General features: G+C 42.2%; 2 protein-coding genes across 2 annotated transcripts in view; both read left to right on the top strand.

Annotated features, from left to right (window-relative positions):
• The window catches only part of LOC144696035 (palmitoyltransferase ZDHHC18-like), a 313950-nt gene that overhangs the window by 214261 nt on the left and 74168 nt on the right, over nt 1-25521 (top strand). The window lies entirely within an intron of this gene.
• LOC144696032 (uncharacterized) overlaps nt 1-25521 on the top strand; it is a 79098-nt gene that overhangs the window by 31578 nt on the left and 21999 nt on the right. Inside the window, exons 6-13 of the mRNA XM_078567215.1 lie at nt 1544-1608; nt 2457-2640; nt 4760-5198; nt 6325-6539; nt 14459-14574; nt 16588-16750; nt 17213-17454; nt 19554-19685. Coding sequence (XP_078423341.1) covers nt 1544-1608; nt 2457-2640; nt 4760-5198; nt 6325-6539; nt 14459-14574; nt 16588-16750; nt 17213-17454; nt 19554-19685 — 1556 coding nt within the window. The remainder of the gene's footprint in view (nt 1-1543; nt 1609-2456; nt 2641-4759; nt 5199-6324; nt 6540-14458; nt 14575-16587; nt 16751-17212; nt 17455-19553; nt 19686-25521) is intronic.

Genomic DNA, 25521 nt, shown 5'->3' with positions numbered 1-25521 from the left:
CTGAGCTCCCACATTCATTGCGGTGTGGTAAACCATGGAGACATTTGGCCTATAGCTGCACCCTCTCTCCCAGATCCTGACAGACTGCCTGTGTCTTTTTATTTCCGGGGATAGCTTGGAAACCCTTCCCCTTTCAAAGCCCATCTCTATGTTAACATGAATTACGTAGGCCTTGTATTCAGGCTGAAATGCTGAGTAGCTATCCTTGAGACCCCAACTGTCTTTGATCTTGGAAGTATGGACAGTTCAAAGCGTAACCGTTTATTCCCTGACATTCATAGCACCTTCCTGGCTCTTTGGAGATTTGCAGTCTAATCACTTTAAACACAGATGCTACTGTCATTGTCTCCCAAGTGTGAACACTTTACACTTTCTTCCCAATAAAACAACCCCCCACCCGCCCCCAACCTTTTACCAGCCACATCATCCACGTCTATTATTCGGCAAACTTCAGAGGAGGTCACATGACCTCTTTTTATCTTAAATTAAAGACACAGTCCTAAAGCAAATCCTCATTTGTATCAGAATGCTATTATTATGCTTAATTGTCTCTGAGTTTCAATGTGCCAGTGATCTAGAGCACCACCCTTCTCATCCTCTGACCTGCTTTGTGGGAAGGACTTTTCTCATTTTAGCTCGCAGAATGAAAACATTAACCTTTATTGTTAGCTTCCAACAAAAAATCCTTCTAAAACCTTAGTAGCCCAAAGCATCTAGTTAAAGCATTTTCCAACTTTGTTTATCAGTGTGTACATAGTGCAGTTCCTGTCCATTACTTAAAGAAAGGCAGTCAATTAGAATGTTTTTGTAGAAAGGCCCCAGTAATTGATAGTTCTTCAAAAAAACAAAGGCTTGATTTATATAACCTTTCATGGCCACAGGATGCCCCAAAGTGCTTTACAGCCAATGAAGTACTTATGAAGTGTAATGATTGTTACACTGTAGAAAACGCAGCAGTCATTTTGCAACCACAAACAGCAATTTGATGATGACCAGATATTTTTGTGATGTTGATTGAGGGATAAATCTTGATGAGGACACCTGGGATAACTTCCCTGCACTTCTTCACATGTGTGCCATGGGATCTTTTACATTCACTTGAGAGGGCAGACTTGGTTTAATGTCTCATTTGAAAGACAAAAAAACCAGATTCCCCATAATTGCTGGCTGACCTTAACCAATTATCCTACACTTTGGAAACCAATATAAAACAAGCTACTGTTAGGAACAGTCAGTAGAATAGCTAAACTCTACCGCCTTGTGCTTGTTAATCCTAACTAAATATTGTTGCTTAAAGCTTCCTTATGCCAGCAGGATAACATCACTAGTGATAAATGTGGCCATTTCAATGTTGCCTCCATACTGAGGACAAATATTTTCCTGAAAATATTTGTAAAATATGTGGCAATGGATGTATAATGAGCAATGCCACAGGAGATCTGCTAATATAAAAGGCCACAATTTGCACGCCAACAAATTCAACACTGTTCTCCCTTTCCTGCCATGATCTTCTTGTAAGTTTTTCTCATTTCATTAATTTCAGATTCCATGTGGGTGAAGACGGTGAAGTCAATGAGGTTGCTGTTATTGGAGCATGTATTTGAACAGGTTTGCACTCCAAAAAATGCTTGCTGGTGTATTTTCATGCAGCCTAAAATAAGTGTGATAATTTGTGAAATTGAGTGTGATATGACACAGTGTGATCAACATCATGACCCCATTTGAGGAAGTACGACATTACTCAGCTAGTTAAAAACAAAAAGCTAAAAGCTACTGCGGATGCTGGAAATCCAAAACAAAAACAGAATTACCTGGAAAAACTCAGCAGGTCTGGCAGCATCGGCAGAGAAGAAATTAGTTAACGTTTCGAGCCTTCATGGCCCTTAAGGGCCATGAAGGCTCGAAACGTTAACTGATTTCTTCTCCGCCGATGCTGCCATTACTCAGCTAGTGATGCTTGTGCTGACTTCACTATCCACAAGCTACAGAACAGGACTTGCAGCCACTGGTTGAATGTGTTTGATGCTGCGATTGAAGTCAATTTTGTTCAGTCTGAGCAAGTGGCTGCATGAGGGGAATGGCATGAGTAAAAAGGGAGCAGAGTTTGTGGCAGACATCAAAAGCCGTAGCTTATATGTTTCCAACTTTAATCTGAAGGAGGTTCTGGTTCATCCAAGCCTTGATGTTAGACAGTAGGATGAGAGAGATTGTGAAAGGATAGATGTGGGAATATCAACATACATGAATGGAAACTCCCTGTCCCCACTGCCAGCGTGTAGATGATATCTCTAAAGGACAACATCTCAGTGACGAAAAGTCCAAGGATTAATCCTTGGGAGATCCTGGAGGTCACTGAGCATAGAAGGAGGAGGAACCATTGCTAAAAATGCACTGGAGAGATAGAAATGGTTCAGGTGATGTTTGACACATGTTTAGATTCTCTCTCTCTGTTTCAGGAAAAGCAATTGCACACTGTGATGTGGTTCAGTCCAACTGAGGTAAAACAATTTCTGAAAAATCTAGCAGCCTACGGATATCCACATATCTCACGAGAGTTGGAAAAACACATGAACAGCAGAAATATCATCCGATTCAGGGATGGGAAACCGCTTAGGAAGAAAATGTGTAAAGAAATAGATGGTGTGTAAAGGGAATATGGTGGCGTAGTGGTAATGTCACTGGACTAGTTATTCAGAGTCCCAGGATAATGTTCTGGGGACATGGGTTCAAATCTCACCATGGTAGCTGGTGGAACTTGAATTTAATTAATAAATCTGGAATATAAAGTTAGTCTCAGTAATGGTGACCATGAAACTATGATCGATCGTTGGATAAACCCATCTGGTTCACTAATGCCCTTTAGGGAAGGAAATCTGCCTTCCTTACCTGGACTAGCCTACATATGACTCCAGACCCACAGCAATGTAGTTGACTCTTCAGCAATGGTCTAGCAAGACACAAGGGCAATTAGGGATGAGCAACAAATGCTGGCCTTGCCAGTGACATCCACATCCAATAAAGAAAAAATGTGCTATTTATTGTGAGTTGATGCTCAATGTGACCTCATCCCTGACACTGAAATCCTTATCTCTGCCTTTGTTTGGTTCTATAACTATTCCAATATTCTCCTAACCGACCTCCAGTCCTCCACTTACACTTCTTCACATCTTAAACTCTTCACTGTCACTGGGTCAAAAACCTGTAATTCACTTCCTAATAGCACTGTGGGTTTATCTACACCACATGGCCTGCAGCGGCTCAAGAAGGCAGCTCACTACCACCTCCTCAAGGGTTGGGCAACAAATACTGGCCTTGCCAACAACATGCATTTCTCCGGAATGAATAAAAAGAAAAGATCACGATGTCATCCTCTCTCTGCCTTGGCAACACGACCGCAACCAGGAGTGGCATCAAGAAACCAGCACACCAGTGCGCACTGTTCTTGTTCGGGCCCTGTCTGCTTCTGTTCCCATCCCCAGTGGAGCTTGAAAATTCAGCTCTCTGTTTCTCCAACTTTGGCCTTGTGCATCCCTTTATATCTCTCTTCATCCCTTATTTATATTCATTGATGGGATGTGAGCATTGCTGGCTAGGCTAGCATTTATTGCCCATCCCTAGTTGCCCTTGAGAAGGTGATGGTGAGCTGCCTTCTTGAATTGCTGCAGTCCACGTGGTATAGATACACCCACAATGCTGTTAGGGAGGGAGTTCCAGGATTTTGGCCCAGTGACAGTGAAGGAACGGCAATATATTTCCAAGCCAGGCTTGGAGAGGAACTTCCAGGTGGTGTTCCCATGTGCCTGCTGCCCTTGTCCTTCTAGATGATAGTTGTGGGTTTGGAAGGTGCGGTCTTAGGATCTTTGGTGAGTTCCTGCAGTGCATCTTGTAGGTGGTACACAGTGCTGCCACTGTGTCAGTGGTGGAGGGAGTGAATGTTTGTGAATGGGGTGCCAATCAAGCGCGCTGCTTTGTCCTGGATGGTATCAAGCTTCTTGAGTGTTGTGGGAGCTGCACTCATCCAGGCAAGTGGAGAGTATTTCAACACACTCCTGACTTGTGCTTGTAAATGGTGGACAGGCTTGGAGAGTCAGGAGGTGAGTTACTTGCTGCAAGATTCATTGCCTTTGACCTGCTGTTAATAGCCATACTGTAGCCACAGTATTTATATGGTTAATCCAGTTCAGTTTCTGGTCAATGGTAACACCCACAATGTTGATAGTGGGGAATTCAGCGATGGTGATACCTTTGAATGCTGAGGGGCAAAGGTTATCTTCTTTTTTGTTGGAGATGGTCACTTCCTGGCAGCTGTGCTTATGGCTTAAAATACCTAGGCTCCAAATTCTTGAATTCCCTTCCTTAACCCCTCTGCTTTTCTACACCCTAAAAACTCCACCTCCGACCAAGCTCTTGGTCACCATGCACCCCCCAGCCCCCACCGCCCCTCAGCCATACAGCTTTTTGCTCAGGCCCATGTTTATCTTATGAAATCTGTGAAGGCGATTGGAATGTTTTTTTGTATGAAAAGTGTTATATAATTACAAGTTGTTATTGTTGGACATCATAATCATCAAACCGAACTGACCTTGTCTTCAATTTTTGTGTTTGTCTCTCTTCCCAACCTGCCATCATCATGTGTCACTCCTCTCCCCTCACCCTCCACAATGTGCCCCTCCTAATCCCCATTCAGTGTTGTGCATGCTTCAAAACCACAGTTAATTTCCAATGTAGACATTTCCTTTTTTTATGTATTTGTCCACAGGAGGATGTTATGTTGATGTTGCTGATACCTCCATTGAAAGCTGTCCACCCAAAATACAATTACACACCAAACACTGGTTGGGTTACAATGATTGGAAATATCAAAACGATTTATTCTTTACTTACAACTTTAGAAATCTGTCCTCTTCTGACCCCTGGCTGTTCCGAATGGCAGGAGCTTTGGCCTCGGAATGGAAGGCAGTAGCCAGAGATTTTGGTTTCAGTGATGCAGACATTAAGAAAACAGCCTTGGATCCTTGGTACAACCACCAGCACCGAATGTTCCACTTCCTGAAGAGACTAATGGGAGAACAAAGTCTGAAATTCACAGAGCTGTGCTTCCTACTGCTGTGTAAAGGCAAAGAATATAAATGTTACAGGTACCTCCAAGATATTATCGGTACAGCCCTACCTGATGTCAATTGTTCACATATTTTAAGGTAAGTGGTTTCTTTGTGAATGTGAAGAGATGTTGCTGACAAAACATGTTTGGTTTAAATAAAAGATAGGTGAATAGAAAAATATAGGCACCCCAACTAATATCAAAACTGCAGAAAACCTGAAACTTAGATTAGGCACTGGAGACACATGATATAAGTTTCTTGTTGGCTGCAAACAAGAAGCTGGATGTTTTCTGTGTTTATTGCAACTGGAACTACAGTGCCTGCTCTGCTTCAGAGTTGCAAAATGTTGCTTCAATGAAGCAGAAATCTCAATCTTTATCGACAAGAATTCACCACCAATTGGAGATAGAACAGGTACAAAGGAAAGTGATCTCAGATAAGTGGCAGTAGGGTGGGAACAGAATAATCATGATTAGCCTTTTGTCCAACCCCTCCTTAAACTCTGATTGGAATTGCAAACCTTCTGACTGATGCACATCTATATTAAATGTTGACCTGCACACGTCCATGTATCAAGCTCAGACAAATCTCCCCTTTAGTAAAAATCTACTAATCAAAACCCCAATCTCCTTAGAACCATTTCACTATCTATTCAACAGCAGCCAGTCAAATCTCAAAACAGAAAGTTGGGTTATCATGATGTTTTCTCATCCAAGCATAACCCTGAAGTAACACTTCGAAAATAATAACCACAAAACACTCAAAAATTATTGGAAGTGTGGAATCACAAACCCTGCCATAAACTCTGTCATCATGTCTTCCAAATCCATCATGTGGCTGCTGGATAGGCCTAACCACTGCTGGTAGCCTCTGTTTGCATTCTGCTTTGTTCCCTGAGCTTGTATCGAACAACTGAGCCTCGACGTATTTTGGGCTTTGATGCTTGTGTAATCTCAATACCCCAAACAGCTTTCAGTCTGACAATTGATAAGCTGCCATTTTTATACACTGCAAAAGAAGTGAGAAAATGATCTGGAGAAAATTAATTTAGTGCAGTGGGGTTTCTTGGTACACCACAGATGGTCAATTTTTAAGCTTTTTGTCGTCTTCTGGAACTTAGTACATTCTATGTCTGTGACCCGTGTGAATATGCGGACTTTGAATTGTGCTGAAGTGTAATGTGACTGTCTAAATATGGCCCTCTTTATTTATTTTTATTCAGTTTCCAGTATATTGAACAATTACGAGTGGGTAAAACAGAATCACTTGCAGCTTTTTATAAAAAAGGACAATCCTGTCCCATAATAAAAGAAATTAGTGGAAAGGAGTTTGAGAATTTTCTTCAGATGGTCTCGCTGCTTGGACCAGTGTATGATGTGCACACACCTGTCAAGGGAACAGAAGTGCTCTTGTACCTCCCTAGTGATGCATCTGCTGGTAAGTGCTTAAGTAGATGAATTTTGTAAAAACTGGAGCAGAGAAGCACTCAGAATTATCCTATTTTCACCAGGTGTTTGTGCAGTGTCAATCTATCTCATCAGTGCTGGCCTGAGTTAGATGGTTCAACTGGAATTTTGATTTCCAAGGTTTTTGATGTGGCATTTAACCAGTTAGCATCCCCATATTATTGTGATGTAAGTGATATTGCCAATTTTGTGATAAATAATTCAGTTTTCAACTAATGATCCCAGTCTGCTAGGATGCTGACCCTGTTATGTCTGTCTTCACAAAAGAGGGGAACGATGCAGACATTGTAGCTAGGGAGGAGGAGTGTGAAATATTGAATGTGATAAACATAGGGAGAGAGGCAGTATTAAGGGGATTAGCATCCTTGAAAAGTGATAAATCACCATGACCGGATGAAATGTACCCTTGGCTGTTAAAAGAAGCCAGGGAAGAAATAGCAAATATAAAAACGAAAAATACTGGAAAAACTCAGCAGGCCTGGCAGTATCTGTGGAGAGAGAAACAGAGTTAACGTTTTGAGTCTGTATGACTTCTTCAAGCTAAAGAGAAGTAGAAGTATGATGGATTTTATATTGATTAAGAGGGGTAGAGCAGGCGGAGCAAGATAGAAGGTCAGGGATAGGTGGGAGCTAGGGAGAAATTGACAAAGTTGTCATGGACACAAGCCAAAAGGAGTGTTAATGGTAATGGTAAAGACTGAAGAAGGTGCTGATAGTGACATAAAGGTAAGAGCAGAATGTGTTAATAGCAGCACAAGGGTCAGCGCTCTGTGAAAGCGCAATATAGAAGCCAGTGACAGATAGCCCTGTGGGAGTGGTTGGGGGCTGGGGGTGGGGGGCTTGGTTGGGGAAAAAGGATTTTAAAAAATAATAAAACTTAAAATAAAAAAACAATTGGAATAAAAAAGGGATAAAGATGGAGGAGAGAGGGAGAGAGTTCATGGTCTTAAGTTGTTGAACTCAATGCTAAGACCAGAAGGCTGTAAAGTAATTAATCGGAAGATGAGATGCTATTCCTCCTATTTGCATTGGGCTTCACTGGAACATTGCAGCAGGCCAAGGACGGACATGTGGTCATGAGAGCAAGATGCTTGCGGACTGAGCAAAGGTATTCTGCAAAGCGGTCACCCAGCCTGCATTTAGTCTTCCCAATGTAGAGGAGACTGCATTGGCAGCAGTGAATACAGTAGACCAAATTGAAGGAGGTGCAAGTGAAGCGCTGCTTCACCTGAAAGGACTGTTTGGGGCCTTGGCTGGTGAGGTGGGAGGAGGTAAAGGAGCAGGTATTGCACCTTCTGCAATTGCATGGGAAGGTGCCATGGAAAGGGGATGAGGAGTTAGGGGGTGAAGGAGGAGTGGACCAGAGTGTCACGGAGGGAACGGTCCCTATGGAGCGCTGACGGGGGAGGTGAGGGGAAGATGTGTTTGGTGGTGGCATTATGCTGGAGTTGGCAGAAATGGCGGAGGATAATCCTTTGAATGCAGATGTTGGTGGGGTGAAAAGTGAGGATGAGGGGGACCCTATCATGGTCTGGGAGGGAGGGTAAGGGGTGAGGGCAGAGGTGTGGGAATGGGTCAGACACAGTTGAGGGCCCTGTCAACCACAGTGGGGAGGGGATCCCTCAGTTAAGGAAAAAGGAAGATGCCAGAAATGCTGATTTGGAAGGTAGCATCATCTGAACAGATGCAAAGGAGGCCGAGGAACTGAGAGAACGGGATGGAATCCTTCTATGAAGCAGGGTGTGAGCAGCTGTAGTCGAGGTAGCTGTGGGAGTCGGTAGGCTTGTAATGAATATTGGTAGACAGTCACCAGAATTGGAGACAGAGAGGTCAAGGAAGGGAAGGGAAGTGTCGGAGATGGACCATGTGAAGGTGAGAAAGGGGTTGAAACTGGAAGCAAATTCGTAAATTTTTCCTGGTCCTGACGAGCATGAAGTGGCACCGATACAGCCATCGATGTACCAAGAAAAAAGTGTTGTGAGAGGGGGCCTGTTTCTATGTTGTGCTTTCACAGAGCACTGACCCTTGTTCTGCTATTAACACATTCTGCTCTTACCTTTATGCTACTATCAGCATCTTCTTTAGTCTTTACCATTACCATTAACACTCCTTTTGTCCTGTGTCCATGACATCTTTGTCAATCTCTTCTTAGCTCCCACCTTTCCCTGACCTTCTATTTTGCTCCATCCCCTCTTAAACAGTATAAAACCTCTTTAGCTCTGAAAAAGAGTCATACGGGCTTGAAACATTAACTCTGTTTCTCTCTCCACACATGCTGCCATACTTGCTGAGTTTTTCCAGCATTTTTTGTTTTTATTTCAGATTTCCAACATCCGCAGTATTTTGCTTTCATCAAGAAATAGCAGATGCTCTGACCATCATTTTCCAATCTTCGCTGGATGGAGGTGTGGTGCTGGACGCTTGGAAGACTGCTAACATTGTACCTTTGTTTAAAATTGAAGCAAAGGATAGACCAAATAATTACAGGCCAGTCAGTCAAACCTCAGTAGTGGTCAAATTATTGGAATCAATTCTGAGAGACAGGATAAACTGCCACTTAGAAAGGCCCGGAGTAATCAGGGACAGTCAGCATGGATTTGTCACGAGCAGATAGCGTTTAACCAACTTGATTGAATTTTTTGAGGAGGTAACGAGGAGGATTGATGAGAGTAGTGTATTTGATGTGGTCCTGATGAATTTTAGCAAAGCTCTTGACAAGGTCCCACATGGCACACCGGTTTAAAGAATAAAAACCGTGGGATTCAGGGAAATGTAGCAAACTGGATACAAAGTTGGCTCAGTTGCAGGAAACAAAGGGTAATGGTTGACAGATATTTTTGTGACTGGATGGTTGTTTCCAGTGGGGTACTGCAGGGCTCAGTACTGGGTCCTCTGCTTTTAGTGGTATATATAAATGATTTGGACTTAAATATCGGGGGCATGGTCAAGAAGTTTGCAGACGACACAAAAATTGGCCACATGGTTGATATTGAGGTGGCATAGCTATTGCCTGCAGGAAATGATCAGTGAACTGGTCCAATGGACAGAAAAGTGGCAAATGGAATTCAGCCTGGAGAAGTATGAGGTGATGTATTTGGGCAGGTCGAACAAGACAAAGGAATGCATAGTAAATCTGAGGATACTGAGAGGTGTGGAGGAAGTGGGGGACCATGGAGTGCATGTCCACAAATCCCTGAAGGTAGCATGACAGGTCGATAAGGTAGTTAGGAAGGGATGTGGAATACTTTCCTTTAATAGCCAAGGCACAGAATATAAGAGCAAGGAGGGTATGCTGGTGCTAGATAAAATACTAGTTAGATCACAACTTGTATGCAGTTCTGGTCTTCTTATTACAGAAAGGACATAATTGAACTAAAGAGGCTACAGAGGAGATTTACGAGGACGTTGCCAGGATTGGAAAATTGCAGCTATGAGGAAAGATTGCATGGGCTGGGGTTGTTTTCCTTGGAACAGAGGAGGCTGAAGGGAGATTTGATTGAGGTGTACAAGGTTGTGAGGGGCCTGGATAGAGTGGATGGGAACGACTGATTTCCCTTAGCAGAGAGGTCAGTGACTAGGGGAAATGGATTTAAAGTAATTGGTAGAAGGATTAGAGAGGAGATGAGGAAAAGGTTTTTCATCCAGAGAGCTGTCGTGGTCTGGAACTCACTGTCTAAAAGGGTAGGAGAGGTAGAAATCCTCATAAAAGGTGTCTGGATATGCACATGAAGTTCCATAACATCCAGGGCTACAAACCAAGTGCTAGAAAATGGAATTAGGTTGGCGGGGGCTTGTTTTTCAGCTGGCAGTAACATGATGAGTGGAGTGTGGCTTCCTGTGCCAGAAATGTTTCTACACTTTCTAAATTTTCTAAATATCCAAGAAGGAGGGATGTGGGGAGAGGGCAGTGGTGTGGCAGAGTGTGAATTGCCCTTTAAGAGAGCCAGCACAGACATGATGGGCTGAATGAACTTCTCCTGTGCTGTAACAATTCTGTGAATCTATGACAGCCCTGTTTCACTTTAGTTAACATGTTAGGTAGCTTCAATTTTCAACTGTTTTTTCTTCCAAAACCCAACCTCCATTGACCAGTAGACGAATGACAATCGCTACATCATAAGCTTTACACAAATCATCTATGGTGTAGATTTCATCCAAGAACTCTAATAGAAGGTCCAATCCTTCATCACTATCCAACAGCCGGGCATCGATCTTACAAAATACTTTCCTCTGATTTTACTTCTTGTAGGAAGCGAAAATGCCAAGGTCTTACCTTGTTTTCCCTTCATTATGAACTTAACCCAAATCTACATGTCCACTTAATTCTTCACTGGATATATGGTTCAATCACTGAGAACATTGGAAGGGAATCACACTCCAACTATTTGTATTTGTTTCCTGCCATTTTCCACAATGGCCACTAGAAATTGTAGTTTTCTGTCTGAATTTTTAAAATTTCCAACCTTCACTTTTAGGCAACTGTTCTCTGTTACCTTGTTTTATTTTAGAAAACCAAGTGGTGAAGGATAAAATCAGAACCAATCTTTATCATTTATTTAGAGAGCTACACATTACAAACATGTACCTCCAAATCCAACAACCACAGTTTCAGTCTATTTATATGAGCACAAGTGAATCCCCAGTTAATGCCCACCACCTGCATAAAATTAAACAGAATGAATGTACAATTAACAATGAGACACCATCACCTTCCAGTTCCAAAGAAGTCATACAGACTTGAAACGTTAACTCTGTTTCTCTCTCCACAGATGCTGCCAGACCTGCTGAGTTTTTCCAACACTTTTTGTTTTTATTTCACACATCCAAGGTTGTTGGCTTGGGAGATGCTGTTTCAGTATATGCAGCAGCAACTGTATTGCACTGGTGGAGGGAGTGAGTATTTAAGATGGTGGTTGGTGGCAAATCAAGGAGGTTGCTTTAACCTGGATAGTGTCAAGTTGCTTTGATGTTTTTGCAGCTGTACACATTCAGGCAAAAAAGACAAGCGTTTCATCAGACTTGTGCCTTCTTGTTGGTGGAGAAATTTTGCGAGTCAGATGGGGAGCCAAACACCACAGAATACCCAGCCTCTGACCTACTCTAATAGTCACGGCATTTATGTGGCTTGTTTAGTTTAGTTTCAGGTCAGTAGTGACTGCCAGAATGTTGATGCTGGGAGACTTGGTGACAGTAATGGCATTGAATATGAAAGGAAGGTGGTTAACCTCTTGCTGCAGTTGATCATTGTCTAACGTTTGCGTGGCACAATGTTACTTGCCACTTATCAGCCCAAGCGTGGATGCTGTTTGGGCTTTGCTGCATGCGGACATAAAGTGTTTCATTATCTGAGGAATAGTAAATGGAGCTGTACGCTGTGAAATCATCAGTGAACATTCTCACCCCCGACCTCATAATGGAGAGAAGGCCATTGATAAAGCAGCTGAAGATTGTTGGGCCTAAGACACTCCTCTGTGGAGCTTTGTCACAATGTCCTGGGGCTGAGTTGATTGGCCCACCACAATCCTTTATCCCAGTTATGACTCCAGACACTGAAGAGTTTTCCCCTGACCCACATTGACTTGTGTTTTGCTAGGATTCCTTAGTGTTGCATTTGGCTGAATGCTGCTTTGATTTCAAATGCAGTCATTCTCTGGGATTCAGCTCTGTTGTCAAAGTTTGGACCAAGGCGGCAATGAATTCTGGAGCAGAGTGGTCCAAGTGGAACCCAATCTAAGTATCGGTGAGCAGATTATTTGTGAGCATAGTGACTGTCAATGAATCCCTGCTCCCTTGATCTCCTTCCCATTCAACTGATGATCAGCCAGCTCCCCTTATTCCATTGATAGTTAACATTGGCAATTGTTCCCCCTTTTCAGATACTGACCCTCTCCCATTCAAAACTGCTGTTATCACCCCTTCCTTCCTTGTTAACTACTCCCATGTCTCCAGTCTCCCTGATTTAATGAAATGAGAAGTGTCTTGTCCAAAGTCTTTGTTTCAACACTTGAGACAGATGTTCATAAGTTCCCAGTCAGTTTCCCAAAGAATGGGCTGTGGTGATTTTGCCAGCTATTCAAGAATACTTTTGTCTGGAACCCTCTGATTGATAGAACTGTGGGAAGAGACTACTTCTTACAGGTTTATATAAGCAGCTCTCAGATAATCGTATCGAGGGGAGCAGCCAAGGCTGAGTGCCAGGCTAGTGCTGACCTAGTCGGAGAGAATTTATAATATGTAATCTTCTGTTTAACGGCCCATGTTTAGAGAGAAAATGAGTTGCGTTTTCTATATATTGAGTGTAGAGCACTATAAATATCTCACTGTATTAAAGTATTTACATATTATAAACATCATTTAAATAAACTCAGCAGATTCTTCATCTCTCCACAGATGCTGTCAGACTTGCTGAATTTTTCCAGCAATTTTTATTGTTTCAGATTTCCGACATCTGCAGTATTTTGCTTTTATTTAAATAAATTCACTGGTTGAAAGCTTACATCTTAAATTGGTAAGAGTGTTCATCTGCCTTTTGGAGAGAAGAGAGAATTCATGTTTATCTGAGGAATAAAAACCCAAAAACCAGACTCTTATGACTCTCTTTGAACGCCTTCAGTTCAGCAACTGCACTTCTCACAGGACAAAAACATCTCTAATCAAAGCCCTAAATGACATCTTCATGATGAAACATGATTATTTATCTCTGTTTATTTCCTTGACTTCTCTGCAGTGGTTGACACTGTTGATCATGCTATTCTCCTCTAAGGCCTCTCACCAAATAGCTTTGTGGGACTGCATTCACATGTTCCGTTTCTGTCCATCCAGATATAGTCAGACCATCTTGACTAATATCTTCTCTTTCGTGTATCATCACCGTTAGAGCCATTCAGTATTTAACCTTGACTGCCACCTGTTCCTCATCTACATGCTCAACATTGAAAAAAAGAACCATTGTCTTCAGGTACATTCTGCTCCCTGGCTACTCATTCCACCCACCCCTGTTGCATTTAGAGAAGCAGAGTCTGTATTGTTCATTTCCAGAATTGTGCGCATCATGATAATGTTGAAATTGTGCTGCAATAGAGTACATGCTTTAAGTTGATAATTAAGAACAGCTGTCCTCGATTGGGGAGGAAAAAGGGTTTCTTTACAAAGGTGTAAAAGAGTGTTCATGCTACTTGGAAAGAAGCCTGACTTAAGGTCCTGGCCGGCTTCAGACTCATTCTTTCCTCAACATATGAATAGTGGATTTAGAAATGATACTCAGGATGTTCCAACATTGAAAAGGCTTCTGAAGTTGGCAACTTGCATGAGATGGAGGGGCTCTTGTTTGGACACTATGTTGAAGACAGGTGAAAATACTGTTCTAAGTAGTCAACTCGATGGGCCTACAGCAGAGGTTTTGCATCTTGAAAATTGGCTTCCTACTCCTCTCATTCAGACCTTCCACTCTTTTATCAGTAATGGATGATGAGTATAGTCAACGTGATAAATAGTTGTCAAGGACATTTTGCCTTTTCTTACTCCTGACCTATCACCTACAGGATGAAGTGAAACAGGTTTCTTTATACTTTGCTACCTCCATGAGCACTCCAGTTTAAAGACATACTTGGGCAGTTAAACTATGGGTTACTAAAGAGGTTTTTATTCATATAACGTTTGATTTGGCTGCTCAGTATATTCTAAATCAATAGTCCCATGTTTAGAGAGAAAATGAGTTGCGTTTTCTATATGTTGAGTGCATCTGGGTTAGCTTGATCCTCACTAGGTGTGGATGGAAAAAGTTTTCAAAATTGCTTCATTTCCCCAAGTGTTTCGAAAGAAACCGACTGTATAAACATTTTTAGTTGCTATGAAGTTTGTGTTGATTCGAATTGATGTTTTGCTCCACAGCAGAATCTGTAAGTGCATCGCTCCTGAGGGAGAGTCTCCGTGCTCTGTTTGCAGTGATGTCCCCAGACTTGTTTGCTGCACAACTGTGTAGATTACTTTCAAAACAAAAGCAAAAGGTAGTCATGCAAATTCTACTTTAATGTATTGTAACATGTTTGTTTCATTTGCTTATGTTTTGGAAAAATATATCACATTATATGGTGGGGAGGGCTTAATTTCCTTTCATTTAACAGCTGTTTCATACATGTATTATTTTGTATTTGTTCAATGGATGTGGCCATCACTGGCTAGGCCAGCATTTATTGCCTATCCCTAACTGTTTTTGAGAAGATGGTGGTGAGCTGCCTTCTTGAACTGCGGCAGTCCATGTGTTGTAGGAACACACACAGCACTGTTAGGAAGGGAATTCCAGGATTTTGACCCAACAGTGTTAAAGGAATGGCAATATAGTTCCAAGTCGGGATGGTGTGTGATTTGGAGCAGGTGGTGGTGTTCCATGCATTTGCTGCCCTTGTCCTTCTAGGTGGTAGAGGTCGCAGGTTTGGAAGGTGCTGATGAAGGAGCCTTGGTGAGTTGCTGCTGTGAACCTTGTAGATGATACACACTACTGCCACTGTGTATCAGTGATGGAGGGAGTGAATGTTTACTGTGGTGGACAGGGTGCCAATTAACCGGGCTGCTTTGTCCTGGATGGTATTGAGCTTCTTGAATGTTGTTGGAGCTGCACTTATCTAAGCAAGTGGAGAGTATTCCATCACACTCCTGACTTGTGCCTCTTGTAGATGGTGGACAAATTTTGAGGAGTCAAGAGGTGAATTACTCCACAGAATTCCCAGCCTCTGACCTGTTGTAGCCACAGTATTTATATGGTTGGTCCAATTATGTTTCTGGTCAATAGTAACCCCAGGATGTTGATAGTGGGGGATTCAGCGATGTTAATGCTATTGAATGTCATGGGGGGATAGTTAGATTCTCTTTTGCTGAAGAAGGCAAGGTTCCAGATTGTCAAAAGAAACCTATGGGAAAGATTGATTGTATCCGAGCTTGGGGTTTGTTAAGTAATTGTGTGCTTCCTATGTGGAGCCTCACTTGACAAGAAATCCGGGTACAGAGTTGACCCTAGGCTGTGTGCCTGTCGATGACCGCTGGTCTCATCAGGCAATGCAAGAACAAACGATTTGCCCCATAGCCTATGTTGCCTTTGATATGAGAGATCAAAGATCTCAATTTAAGCAAAAAATAAATTCGAACTAGTTGCATCCTCAGGATGTTTTAATAATTTCTTCACCTAAAGGGATTAAATAGCGTATTCGGGATTTCTATTCCAATTTGTTAATGATGGTTTATTCAAGCTATAAAACAGACAAACATGTTTGAATAGGAAAACAAACAGTATTCGCTACAAAGGATATTTACAGTAATTGCACTCACTATTTTTGAACTATGTATTAGTTTTGAATATAAAACTTCAGGTGTGGAAAAACACTGCCACTGAGCCCCTAATTAGCTCATTACCTCTGGCTGGCTGACATAAATAATATTCCTCAATTTATCAATTGACAGTGCACGTCAGAAGAATTACTGACTGTAGACTGATCCAGGAACTCTGCAATTTTCAGGAAAACAGTTCCACAGACACTAACACACTTGCAATATCTCACCTGTTCCTCCTGTGGGCTCAGTCAGAGTGTTTGTAGGCTGTTCGACTGCGGAAGGTGTCAGAGAAAGCACAGTTCTGTCCTCTCTTAATACCACAAACGTGTACTTTCCAGAAGAACCTACACAGCAGTGGTCTTGAAACACAGAGATTATGACAGATGGAAATCATTTGGCCTATAGTGTCAATTCTGAATCTATACTTCAGCAATTAAAAACAAGTTCTACTGCTCTACTCTTAGCACACCCCTATATCTTACTCTGCTTCAAATATTTGTCTGTGTCGGACCCAGGCTAACTTTTTTAATAGTCTAATTTGGGCTACTTCTCTGGATTGAGGTATCTCTACCCCAAGATAGACAGCCTTTATTGCCATTTAATTCAGTCTTAGTTACTTGTGTGGCATAACATTCTATAACTTTAGGAAAACAATTCCTTCACTGATCTAAACAATTTTTCCATAATAATTCTAGATGTTGTACAAGTTTCTGACGAGGGAGGAATACGACTCTTTAGAAGATCTGATTTTTACTGACACTACACTTGAAGCCATTGTATTCAAATGGGTCAAAAGAAGCAGCAGCATTGTCAGAACCTGGCCACAGATGTACCGGCACTTGCTAGAGCTCTCCCCAGGTATACTGTTGTCGTATAACTCAGTACTTTTCCAAACTCCTTAAGGTAGTAAAAGAGTGGATAAGTGTTTCACAGCCAAATGGCATCCTGTCTTTTAAAATTCTGTAATTCGAAAGGCCCTGTATGGGTCAGAGTCCCCTGGGTGTTCGGCACAGTTGGACCAGAGGAAAGTTCCACTTCTCTTACTGAACAATATAGCTTGCTCTGCACTAACTTCACAAGTGCCCAGGGGCCTGACTGATATTTTTCATTTTCCATAGGAACTATCCTGTGGCCTTTCTGAGTGAAACCAACAATTTATTTTCAATCACTGCCCAATAGGGTCAATTTGTACTATGAACCCATGTTAGTTGGATTAAGAATTTTTCAATATAGGACCCTAAAATACTGATGGTTTAATATTGGCAGTATACATTAAAAGGGCATGCAAATACTACATTTTTGGATTTTTTTTTGTAACAGTTAGAGTCGGACATATTAAGGATGAAAATCTGGAACTTTTTGTGCCACTTGCTGCAACTGAAACTCATGCTGTAGTGTTAGCGAATTCCTGCTCACCCTTTGTGACTCTGGAGAAGCTGATTCGAAATGTGACATCTCATAAAGCCTATTTTTTACTCTACAAGCCAGTAGGCCGCTCTTATGTTGACTTCAGACTAACACTCAAGGTGATATTGATTCCCAGATGTCGATCACTGCTACAGGTATTTGTATGCTGCTATCCTTTCACTTAGATCTGTACTACAGCAAGGTGTTTTTCCAAACATTATATTGCTGAAAGAAAGAGACATGCTGTCAAAGCTTTTCGTCTTAGACTCATCTGGACAGGTTCATATGAATACCAATTCTAAGGGGAACAACAGTTTATACTGTATAAACAGAGAGTCCTGATTGGTTGGCAAGTGAACTCTGATCGGTAGAGGCATTGCCATGGAGAATTTACCAGGCAACAGTTAACTGCCAAGCTTTTGTTTAAATTCAAGTTAGGCAGGTTGACTCTGTCCAAGGCATTGCCATGTGGAATTAACCAGGGAATGGCTGTCCCCAAGTTTTGTTTAGCTGAAAAAGATGCAATGCATGGACATGCTCCTTTTGTCTGCAAAGGACAGGGTCCAGTGTGTGAATATCTGTAGCTTCCAGCATGCGTAAATGAGCCACACTGCAAGCCCGACTGATAACCTTAAATTGTTTGTCAGTGTAATTCTGAGCACAATCAGGGTTGTTTAGCAAGGGTTGTCCAACTGCAGAATCATATCTAATGTTAGACAGCATGTTTTGAGGTTTCCAAGCACGGGCTGGTGGGTAAGATCAGTACTTTGCATATGAGACATGCTGTCTGTTAGCCTCTGCCAGTCATTGGGATGTGCAGCCTGCATACTGACATTCATATACCACATTACTCATTTGTGTGATAGGCAGAATGTCTTTTTGGCTTGATGACACCATCCTGTTAGTGGAGAATACCACTTGTGTTGCTACTGTATAGCAGCAGTGTGAAATGGCTAGTTTCACCCGTTGCTCAAGTTTTTGAGACACCTTACTCTTCCAGGGTAACCTGAGGTAGTCTGGGCACTTTTCAGGACCACAAATGGCAGGCAGCCTTACGCTTTGATGCACCCTATTTCAGCATCAAGCTTGCAGGGTAAGCAAATTGTTCGGGCCCTAGTTACATGATTACCATTAAGCCCAACCTTATAGGGAGTAGAACTGTAGAAATCCTAATGTGTATATTGACCAGTGAAGGTAGGCTTGTGTAAGACACAAGTAGAGACCCATTGGCAGATTTCAGCACATCAAGGAAAAGGAGCTCATGTGACTGTTCATTTCAAAGGTGAATTTGAGCTCAGGCTGGAGCCCATTAGGCTGGGTGAGGAAATTCTTACATGCAGCTGCAGATTCAAATACAGCAAACATATCATCTATGTATTAGAAATTTGCAAGGGGTAGAAGATTAGGTGTCATTCCGTCGAAGTGGCATTTCTCGTGGAAACCGACAAAAGATGTTTGTGGAACTGGGCCTAAGGGGATTCCATGACAACACTATTTATTTGAGCATATGTGATGCCGTTAAAACGGAACTCAGCTGCACAAGTTGCTGAGTTCATAAGGTCAATGAATACAGATTCAGACAATTGTGGCGCATCTAGATCACCATGATTTAATGACCTACGAATTCAGCAACTCAAAGCCATCCTGCGGGATAATGGCTACCCTGATCAAATCATTGTTCGCTGTATATCGCACAATCTTTTGAATGGACCTAAGGCTGCCACTTTTAGTCCTGAAAAATGCCCAGTCTACCTCACATTACCTAGGAAGAATAAGGCGTGTCAAAAATTTGAGCAACAGGTGAAGCGAGCTGTTTAACACTGCTACTATGCAGTAGCAATGTGAGTGATATTCTCCATTAACAGGATGCTGCTGTCAAGCCAAAATTCTGCCTATCACACAAACGAATAATGTGGTATATGAATTTCAGTGCCAGTGTGATGCCAGGTACGTAGACTCTACATCCCAACGGCTGGTGGATCATATCAAACAACATATCTCTTCGGCTGTTCACAACATGCAACGTTCTGATCATACCCAACTAGCCCGTGCTAGCAAACCTCAAAACATAGTGTATAGCATTAGATGTGATTCTGTGATTGAACAATACTTGCTAAACAATCCTAATTGTGCTAAGAATTACACTGACAACCAATTTAAGATGATCAGTCGGGTTCACAGTGTGGCTGGCTTAAACGTGCTGTGTGGATCCCGTCACTATTATTTTATTTAAATGTCGTACTTTTCTCATTAGGAATTGGACAAAATACTGAAGGACCACAAACAAATGCTTAAGAAACAAGTTGTTGTTCATCGAAATTCCTGGTACAAATTACAGATCAGTAATATGGAGGCTGCAGGGACCTCACTTTCCATCACTCCAGAGGTACCGAAACTTTTGGCTTTTGGGCATTAACAGGTTCATGTAGAACATCGTTGCCTCAATTTAAATAGTGAACTTTATTTTCTACCCAAGTGTGGAGTGAAAAGTACAGTAAAATCTGACCCTAGAAGTTATTGATGATTAGCAGATTATACAAATCCTTCAATGCAATTGGATATAGACATTTACCTAATGCAATGAATCTGACCCCAGAATCTGGATCCTCCAGGCAGCCCCAAATTGATGTCAAAACATCTGAAGCCTATCTGTGATCCTAATTTTTAAAATGACCCCCAATGATGCTGCTCTTTAATTACATGGGGTAATTCTACAGCCCTTAAAGAACATACCTCCTTGGGGAACAGTCATAGAATCAGAGTTGCAATGTTCTCTAACCCCTTTGATAGAGTTTTACCCCTATCCCTGACCCTCATTCTTTCTGACTGTTATAATTGTATTCCTGCTCACTTTCTCTGTGACACAATCTTGCTACGTTGCTGGTTAAGATTCCTCTTGACACATAGATCAGTTGTTAAGTGAACAGTAGTTTGCATCTTGTAACATATAGAATCATAGAATGCTACAGCACACAAGGAGGCCTGTTGTGTGTGTGCCTGCTTTTTTGAAGAGCTATCCAATTAGGTCCTGTGCCCTGCCCTTTTCCTATAGGCCAGCAAACTTTTTCTCTCAAGTCATTGTACACATGCACGCATGAGAGATGCAGTATAAGAGGATAGTGCACTTTTATAAGTTGTAAACAAATTAATAGCTTGCAGTTCATTTGTTTGGCTTGTAGGAAAAGCAGTCATTGAGGCCCATTGAAGGATGGGTTTTCAGTCCGAAAGGATAGCTTACGTGGCTTCAATAGCTGGAGTCATATCTCAGGATTATTGCAGGATTCCCTATAAGAGATGACTGTTCAGCACTAACCACCCTCCCCCGCACCCCCAACGGTCCCCTGTGGAACACTCCTCACCCGACCCCCACCCCCTCCGAAATCCAAGCTCCCTGAATGTCTGGCCCACTGCACCCCCTCCCGACCTCCGAACACCCCTAAACCCCCAAATCCTTTTCACTTACCTTAAGCACTTACCTTCTCCCTAACCTGTCAATTTCAATGGGACCTTTAAACTTGCCTGCTTTACAGCAGCTAGTGCCATAAAAAAGGGGGCATGTCCTTCAATTCGACAGTGCTGGATTTCGACGCTATACTTCGGAGACTGCTGCGCTGCCTGGATCTTGCCTGGCCTAAGTTGGAAGGTCGGGCAAGACAGGCATGGAAGAAATTCAGCATAGGAGCAGCCGAAGCACTCTGGGGTAGAGAATTCTGTGGTTCACAGTCCTTTGAATGAAGAAATTTATGCTCATTTCCAGTCCTAAATGGCCAACCCCAAGCTCAAGACTCGCCCAGCCAGAAGAACATCCTCCCAGCTTTTATAGTATCAAGCTCCTTAAGAATTTTTTTGTTTCAATTCATGTTCTTATAGACTCTGGGGAATAAAGGCCTCATCTATTCAACCTCTCTTCATAGGACAATTCCCTCATCCCAGAAATCAGTCTCCTTCCATGGCAAGTATATCTTTCCTTAGGTAAGGAGACCAAAATCATTCACAGTACTTCAGGCATATTCTCAGCAAGGTCCTATATAATTACTCTTTAATTTATTTTTATACTCCAATCCCTTTGTAGTAAGATCTAACATACCGTTAGCTTTCCTAATTGCTTGCTGTGTCTGCATGCTAACTTTTCGTGAGATGTCCACAAGAGCACCCAGTTCCCTCTGAATCCCAATATTTCCCAGCGCACAACATTTAAAAGATACCTTGCATTTGTATTTTTCTACTTGCCAATGTGGATACTTTCATTTCTCCACATTATATTCTATCTGCCTTGTTCGTGTCCACTTACCTTTTGTAGCCTCTTTGCCTTCTCCTTACAGTTGTTTTCCCACTTAACTTTGTATCATCAGCAAACTTAGATATATTTCATTCAGTTCCTTCACCTAAGTCATTAATATAGACTATAAATAGCTGGGACCCAAATACTGTTCCTAATGTACCTCACTAGTTACAGCTGCCAACCTGAAAATGGCCCATTTATTCCTACTCCGGTCTGTTAACCACTCCACAATCCATACTAATATGTTACCCCCAATTCATGAATGCTAATTTTGTACAATAGCCTCTCATGCAGCACTTTATCAAATACTTTTTGAAAATCCAGAAATACTACATTCATTGGCTCCCCTTTGTCCACCCTATTAGCTACAACCTTAAAAACTTTAACATATTTGTCAAACATGATCTGCCTTTCATAGATCCGTATTTACACTGCCCAAAGTTCCCAGCTATCACATCCCTAAAAATAGATTGTAGCATTTTCACACATTTTTCTACTACTGATGTCAGGGTAAACTGGCTTATAGTTTCTTGTTTTCTTTCTCCCTCACTTATTGGACAGCAAGTTTAACATCTACTACCTTTCAATCTATGAGAACTATTGTAGAATCTGTGGAATTCTGGAAGATCAAAACGAACGCACCCACTGCCTGTGTATCTACCTGTTTTAAAATGTCAGGGTGTAGGTCATTAGATCCAGAAAATTTGTTAGCTTTTAGTCCCATTAATTTCTCCAGTACTATTTCTTTACTAATATCCTTAAGTTCCTCTTTTCTCAAGACTTTTGGTTCCCACTGTTTCTAGAATGTTTTACATGTCTTCTAACATGAAAACAAATACCCATTTCATATCTTTGACATTTACTTATACCCCACTATAATTTCTCCTGTCTCTGCCTCCAAGGAACCCATGCTTAATCTCGCTAATCTCTTCCTTTTAATTTACCTATGTAAACTTTTACAATCTGTTTTTTATGTTTCTAGCTAGCTTACTTTCCTATATCCTATTTTTCTTTATCAATTCCTTGATTGTTCTTTGCTGAATTTTAAAATTCTCCTAATTCCAAGGTTACAACTCTTTTTAGCAACATTTTAGGCCACATCCTTTAATCTTATGCTATCTTTAACTTCTCTTGTTAGCCACGGTTAGACTACATTTTCCTCATTCCTTAAGGAAATGGATGGGGGAGACGGTGGCGTAGTGGTAATCTCAACGGATTTGTAATTCAGAAGCCCAGGCTAATGCTCTGGGGACATGGGTTCCAATCTCACCACTACAGCTGGTGGAATTTAAATTCAATTAATAAAATCTAGATTTGAAGGGTAGTCTCAGTAATGGTGACCATAAAACTATCATCAATTGTTGTAAAAGCACATGTGGTTCATTCATGTCCCTAAGGGAAGGAATTCTGCCACCTTACCTGGTCTGGCCTACATGTGACTTTTGTCAAACAAGCCACTTAGTTCAAGGGCAATTAGGGATGGGCAACAAATGCTAGCCTTGCCAGCGATGCCCATGTACCATGAAAGAATTTAAAAAACAAGTGTTGCGAATTATGAATTTATGCTATAAATGTTTTCCATTGCCTATTTCCTGTCACATCTTTTAATCCAGTTTCCCAACCTACTTTACCCAACTCGCCACTCATACCTATTGTTGCGATGGTGTTGGTTACAGAACAGTGTCTCTTAAAGAGTTCTTCATAGTCTTCTGAAGGTTAACTATGGGTAGAATTTTATGTCCTGTGGGTGATCGCGTGAGATGACGTCATCCTGACGTCATCGCGCATTCACACAATATTTCACTCAGTAGGCGCTGTCTGCCTTCAAGGAGCTCTCTCGCAGCACTCAGCCATGCCCATGGTGACACGATTGCCTGCCGTCTTCCTGCCCCCACCCCGGCAGCATTGAGCTTTTCAGTGTGCGTTTCATGCTGCCTGGCCGTTATTTGGCCAGCCAGCGTGAGATCGCGGTCAAGGGTCAGTTTCTTGGACGCTCCTGGGCCTGCCGATCGCGCGTGCACCTGCCAGGGGTAAAATTCAGGCTTATAAGTCTTTATTAACACTTATAATTATTTACAAATATACACTGAAGGGTACAGGCTAGGAGCTGTCTCCATGCCTAGGTCTTAACCTTCGTCTCTCCAACACCACACTGACCCAAGGTCTGGGTCATGTGCCTTCTTACCTTACTCTGTGGGTGGTACTGTACTCAGTCCCACATTAACCCTGTATGTCTCAGAGCCTTATATCCCACCCCCTCTATCCGCCACCAAAGTCTTTAACCACTGGATATGGAATTACACCAGTTTACATCCAGGACAAAGCAGCCCGTTTGATTGGCACCCCATCCACAAACATTCACTCCTTCCACCACCGATGCACAGTGGCAGCAGTGTGTACCATCTACAAGATGCACTGTAGGAACTCACCAAGGCTCCTTAGATAGCACCTTCTAAACCCATGACCACTGCCATCTAGAAGGACAAGGGCAGCAGACGCATGGGAACATCACCACCTGGATGTTCCCCTCCAAGTCACTCGCCATCCTGTTTTGGAAAAAAATCACCAGTACTTCACTGTTGCTGGGTCAAAATCCTGGAACTCCCTCCCCAACAGCACTGTAGGTGTACCTACACCACGTGGACTGCAGTGTTTCAAGAAAACAGCTCACTACCACCTCCTCAAAGGCAATTAGAGATGGGCAATAAATGCTCACCTAGCCAGCAACACTCACACCCCATGAATGAATTTAAAAAAACTTCAAGTCTTACATTGTTGTCAGTCTCGTGCATTTAATTTGTTACTACAGTATCACTACTACAACATTACCACTACCCCATCTCCCCCCTTCAAGTCTTTGAATTTAAAGATTTAGACGTTCTGGAGGTCTTATAACTCTTCCATATCTCATTCACCATTCTGTCGGAGGAGTGGTTTGTTGGTTCTGATTCTTCCTGTCGGCTTGGGTATTGGACCGGCATTTGGATAGGCTTTTTCATTCTTCTATTCTTTAGTGTTGAATGCACTTGGTTGGCTGGGCTATTGCGTTAATTGGTGGTTTCCGCTACTCTAATCGTTTCTTGCGGGGTGGACAAACATTGTATCTGTCTCCGTGTCATTTCTTCCTTTTCTTCTTTTGACGTGTAGGCCTTCTCAGTGCCCCTTGAGGCTGAGGGAGAGTGTTTCTGTGGCGAGAAGAACATTTAGTGGTACGCTCAGCTCTGCTTTTTGTTGTCGATTGTAGGGGATTGCTACCAGGTTCCAGCATCCTTTGCGGTCATGACATGCTAGCTGGAAGCTGTAGTGTGTGCACAGTGGTTGTTTTGAACTGCTGTGTCAACGTTGTAGTTGGAGGTAGGTACTCCTCGAGCTGCTGTTCACTCTCTTGTACCACTTCTGCTGGAGGTGTTGTGGTTATCTCATGAATGGTAGACTGGTCTGACCACTGGGAGTTTTCTGGGACCGGTAATGAGATGGACAAACCTGCTCTTCAAAGAGAGATGAGAGGACCAAGCTGAAGTCCGAGTCTGAATACTCTTCAGTGTTTAAGCACTCAGGACTATGCAGGTCCGGTTGCCTAACAGTAGTTGTCTTGATATCTTCTGCTGTCTGGAGGAGATGGAAGCCTACAAAGGCATCCCTGCTCAGCAGAGAGAAAGTTAGTTACAGACAATGTACATCAACTCAAAGATCTGTTTGCTGCCATACCTCAGTTGTTCCAGGGTCCTGCCAATGACTGAAACCTAAAATGGAACTGTCTGGTGTTGGAAGCCAGAGGTCTTTTAGCCATAGTTCCTTGTCTGACAGGACTGTCATGCTGGCACCTTAATCTAATTTGAAATTTGTTAGATGACCATTGACAAAGGTGTCTGCATTCCAAAATGAAGAACTGCAATTCTTGATCTCACCCAAATAGAATGGCTGTATCTCTTCTGGGTTA

The sequence above is a fragment of the Cetorhinus maximus genome, chromosome 21 (assembly GCF_964194155.1).
Source record: "Cetorhinus maximus chromosome 21, sCetMax3.hap1.1, whole genome shotgun sequence".
Taxonomy (NCBI): Eukaryota; Metazoa; Chordata; class Chondrichthyes; order Lamniformes; family Cetorhinidae; genus Cetorhinus; species Cetorhinus maximus.
Note: the sequence above shows the minus strand (reverse complement) of the source record. Positions and strands in the feature narration are given on the sequence as shown.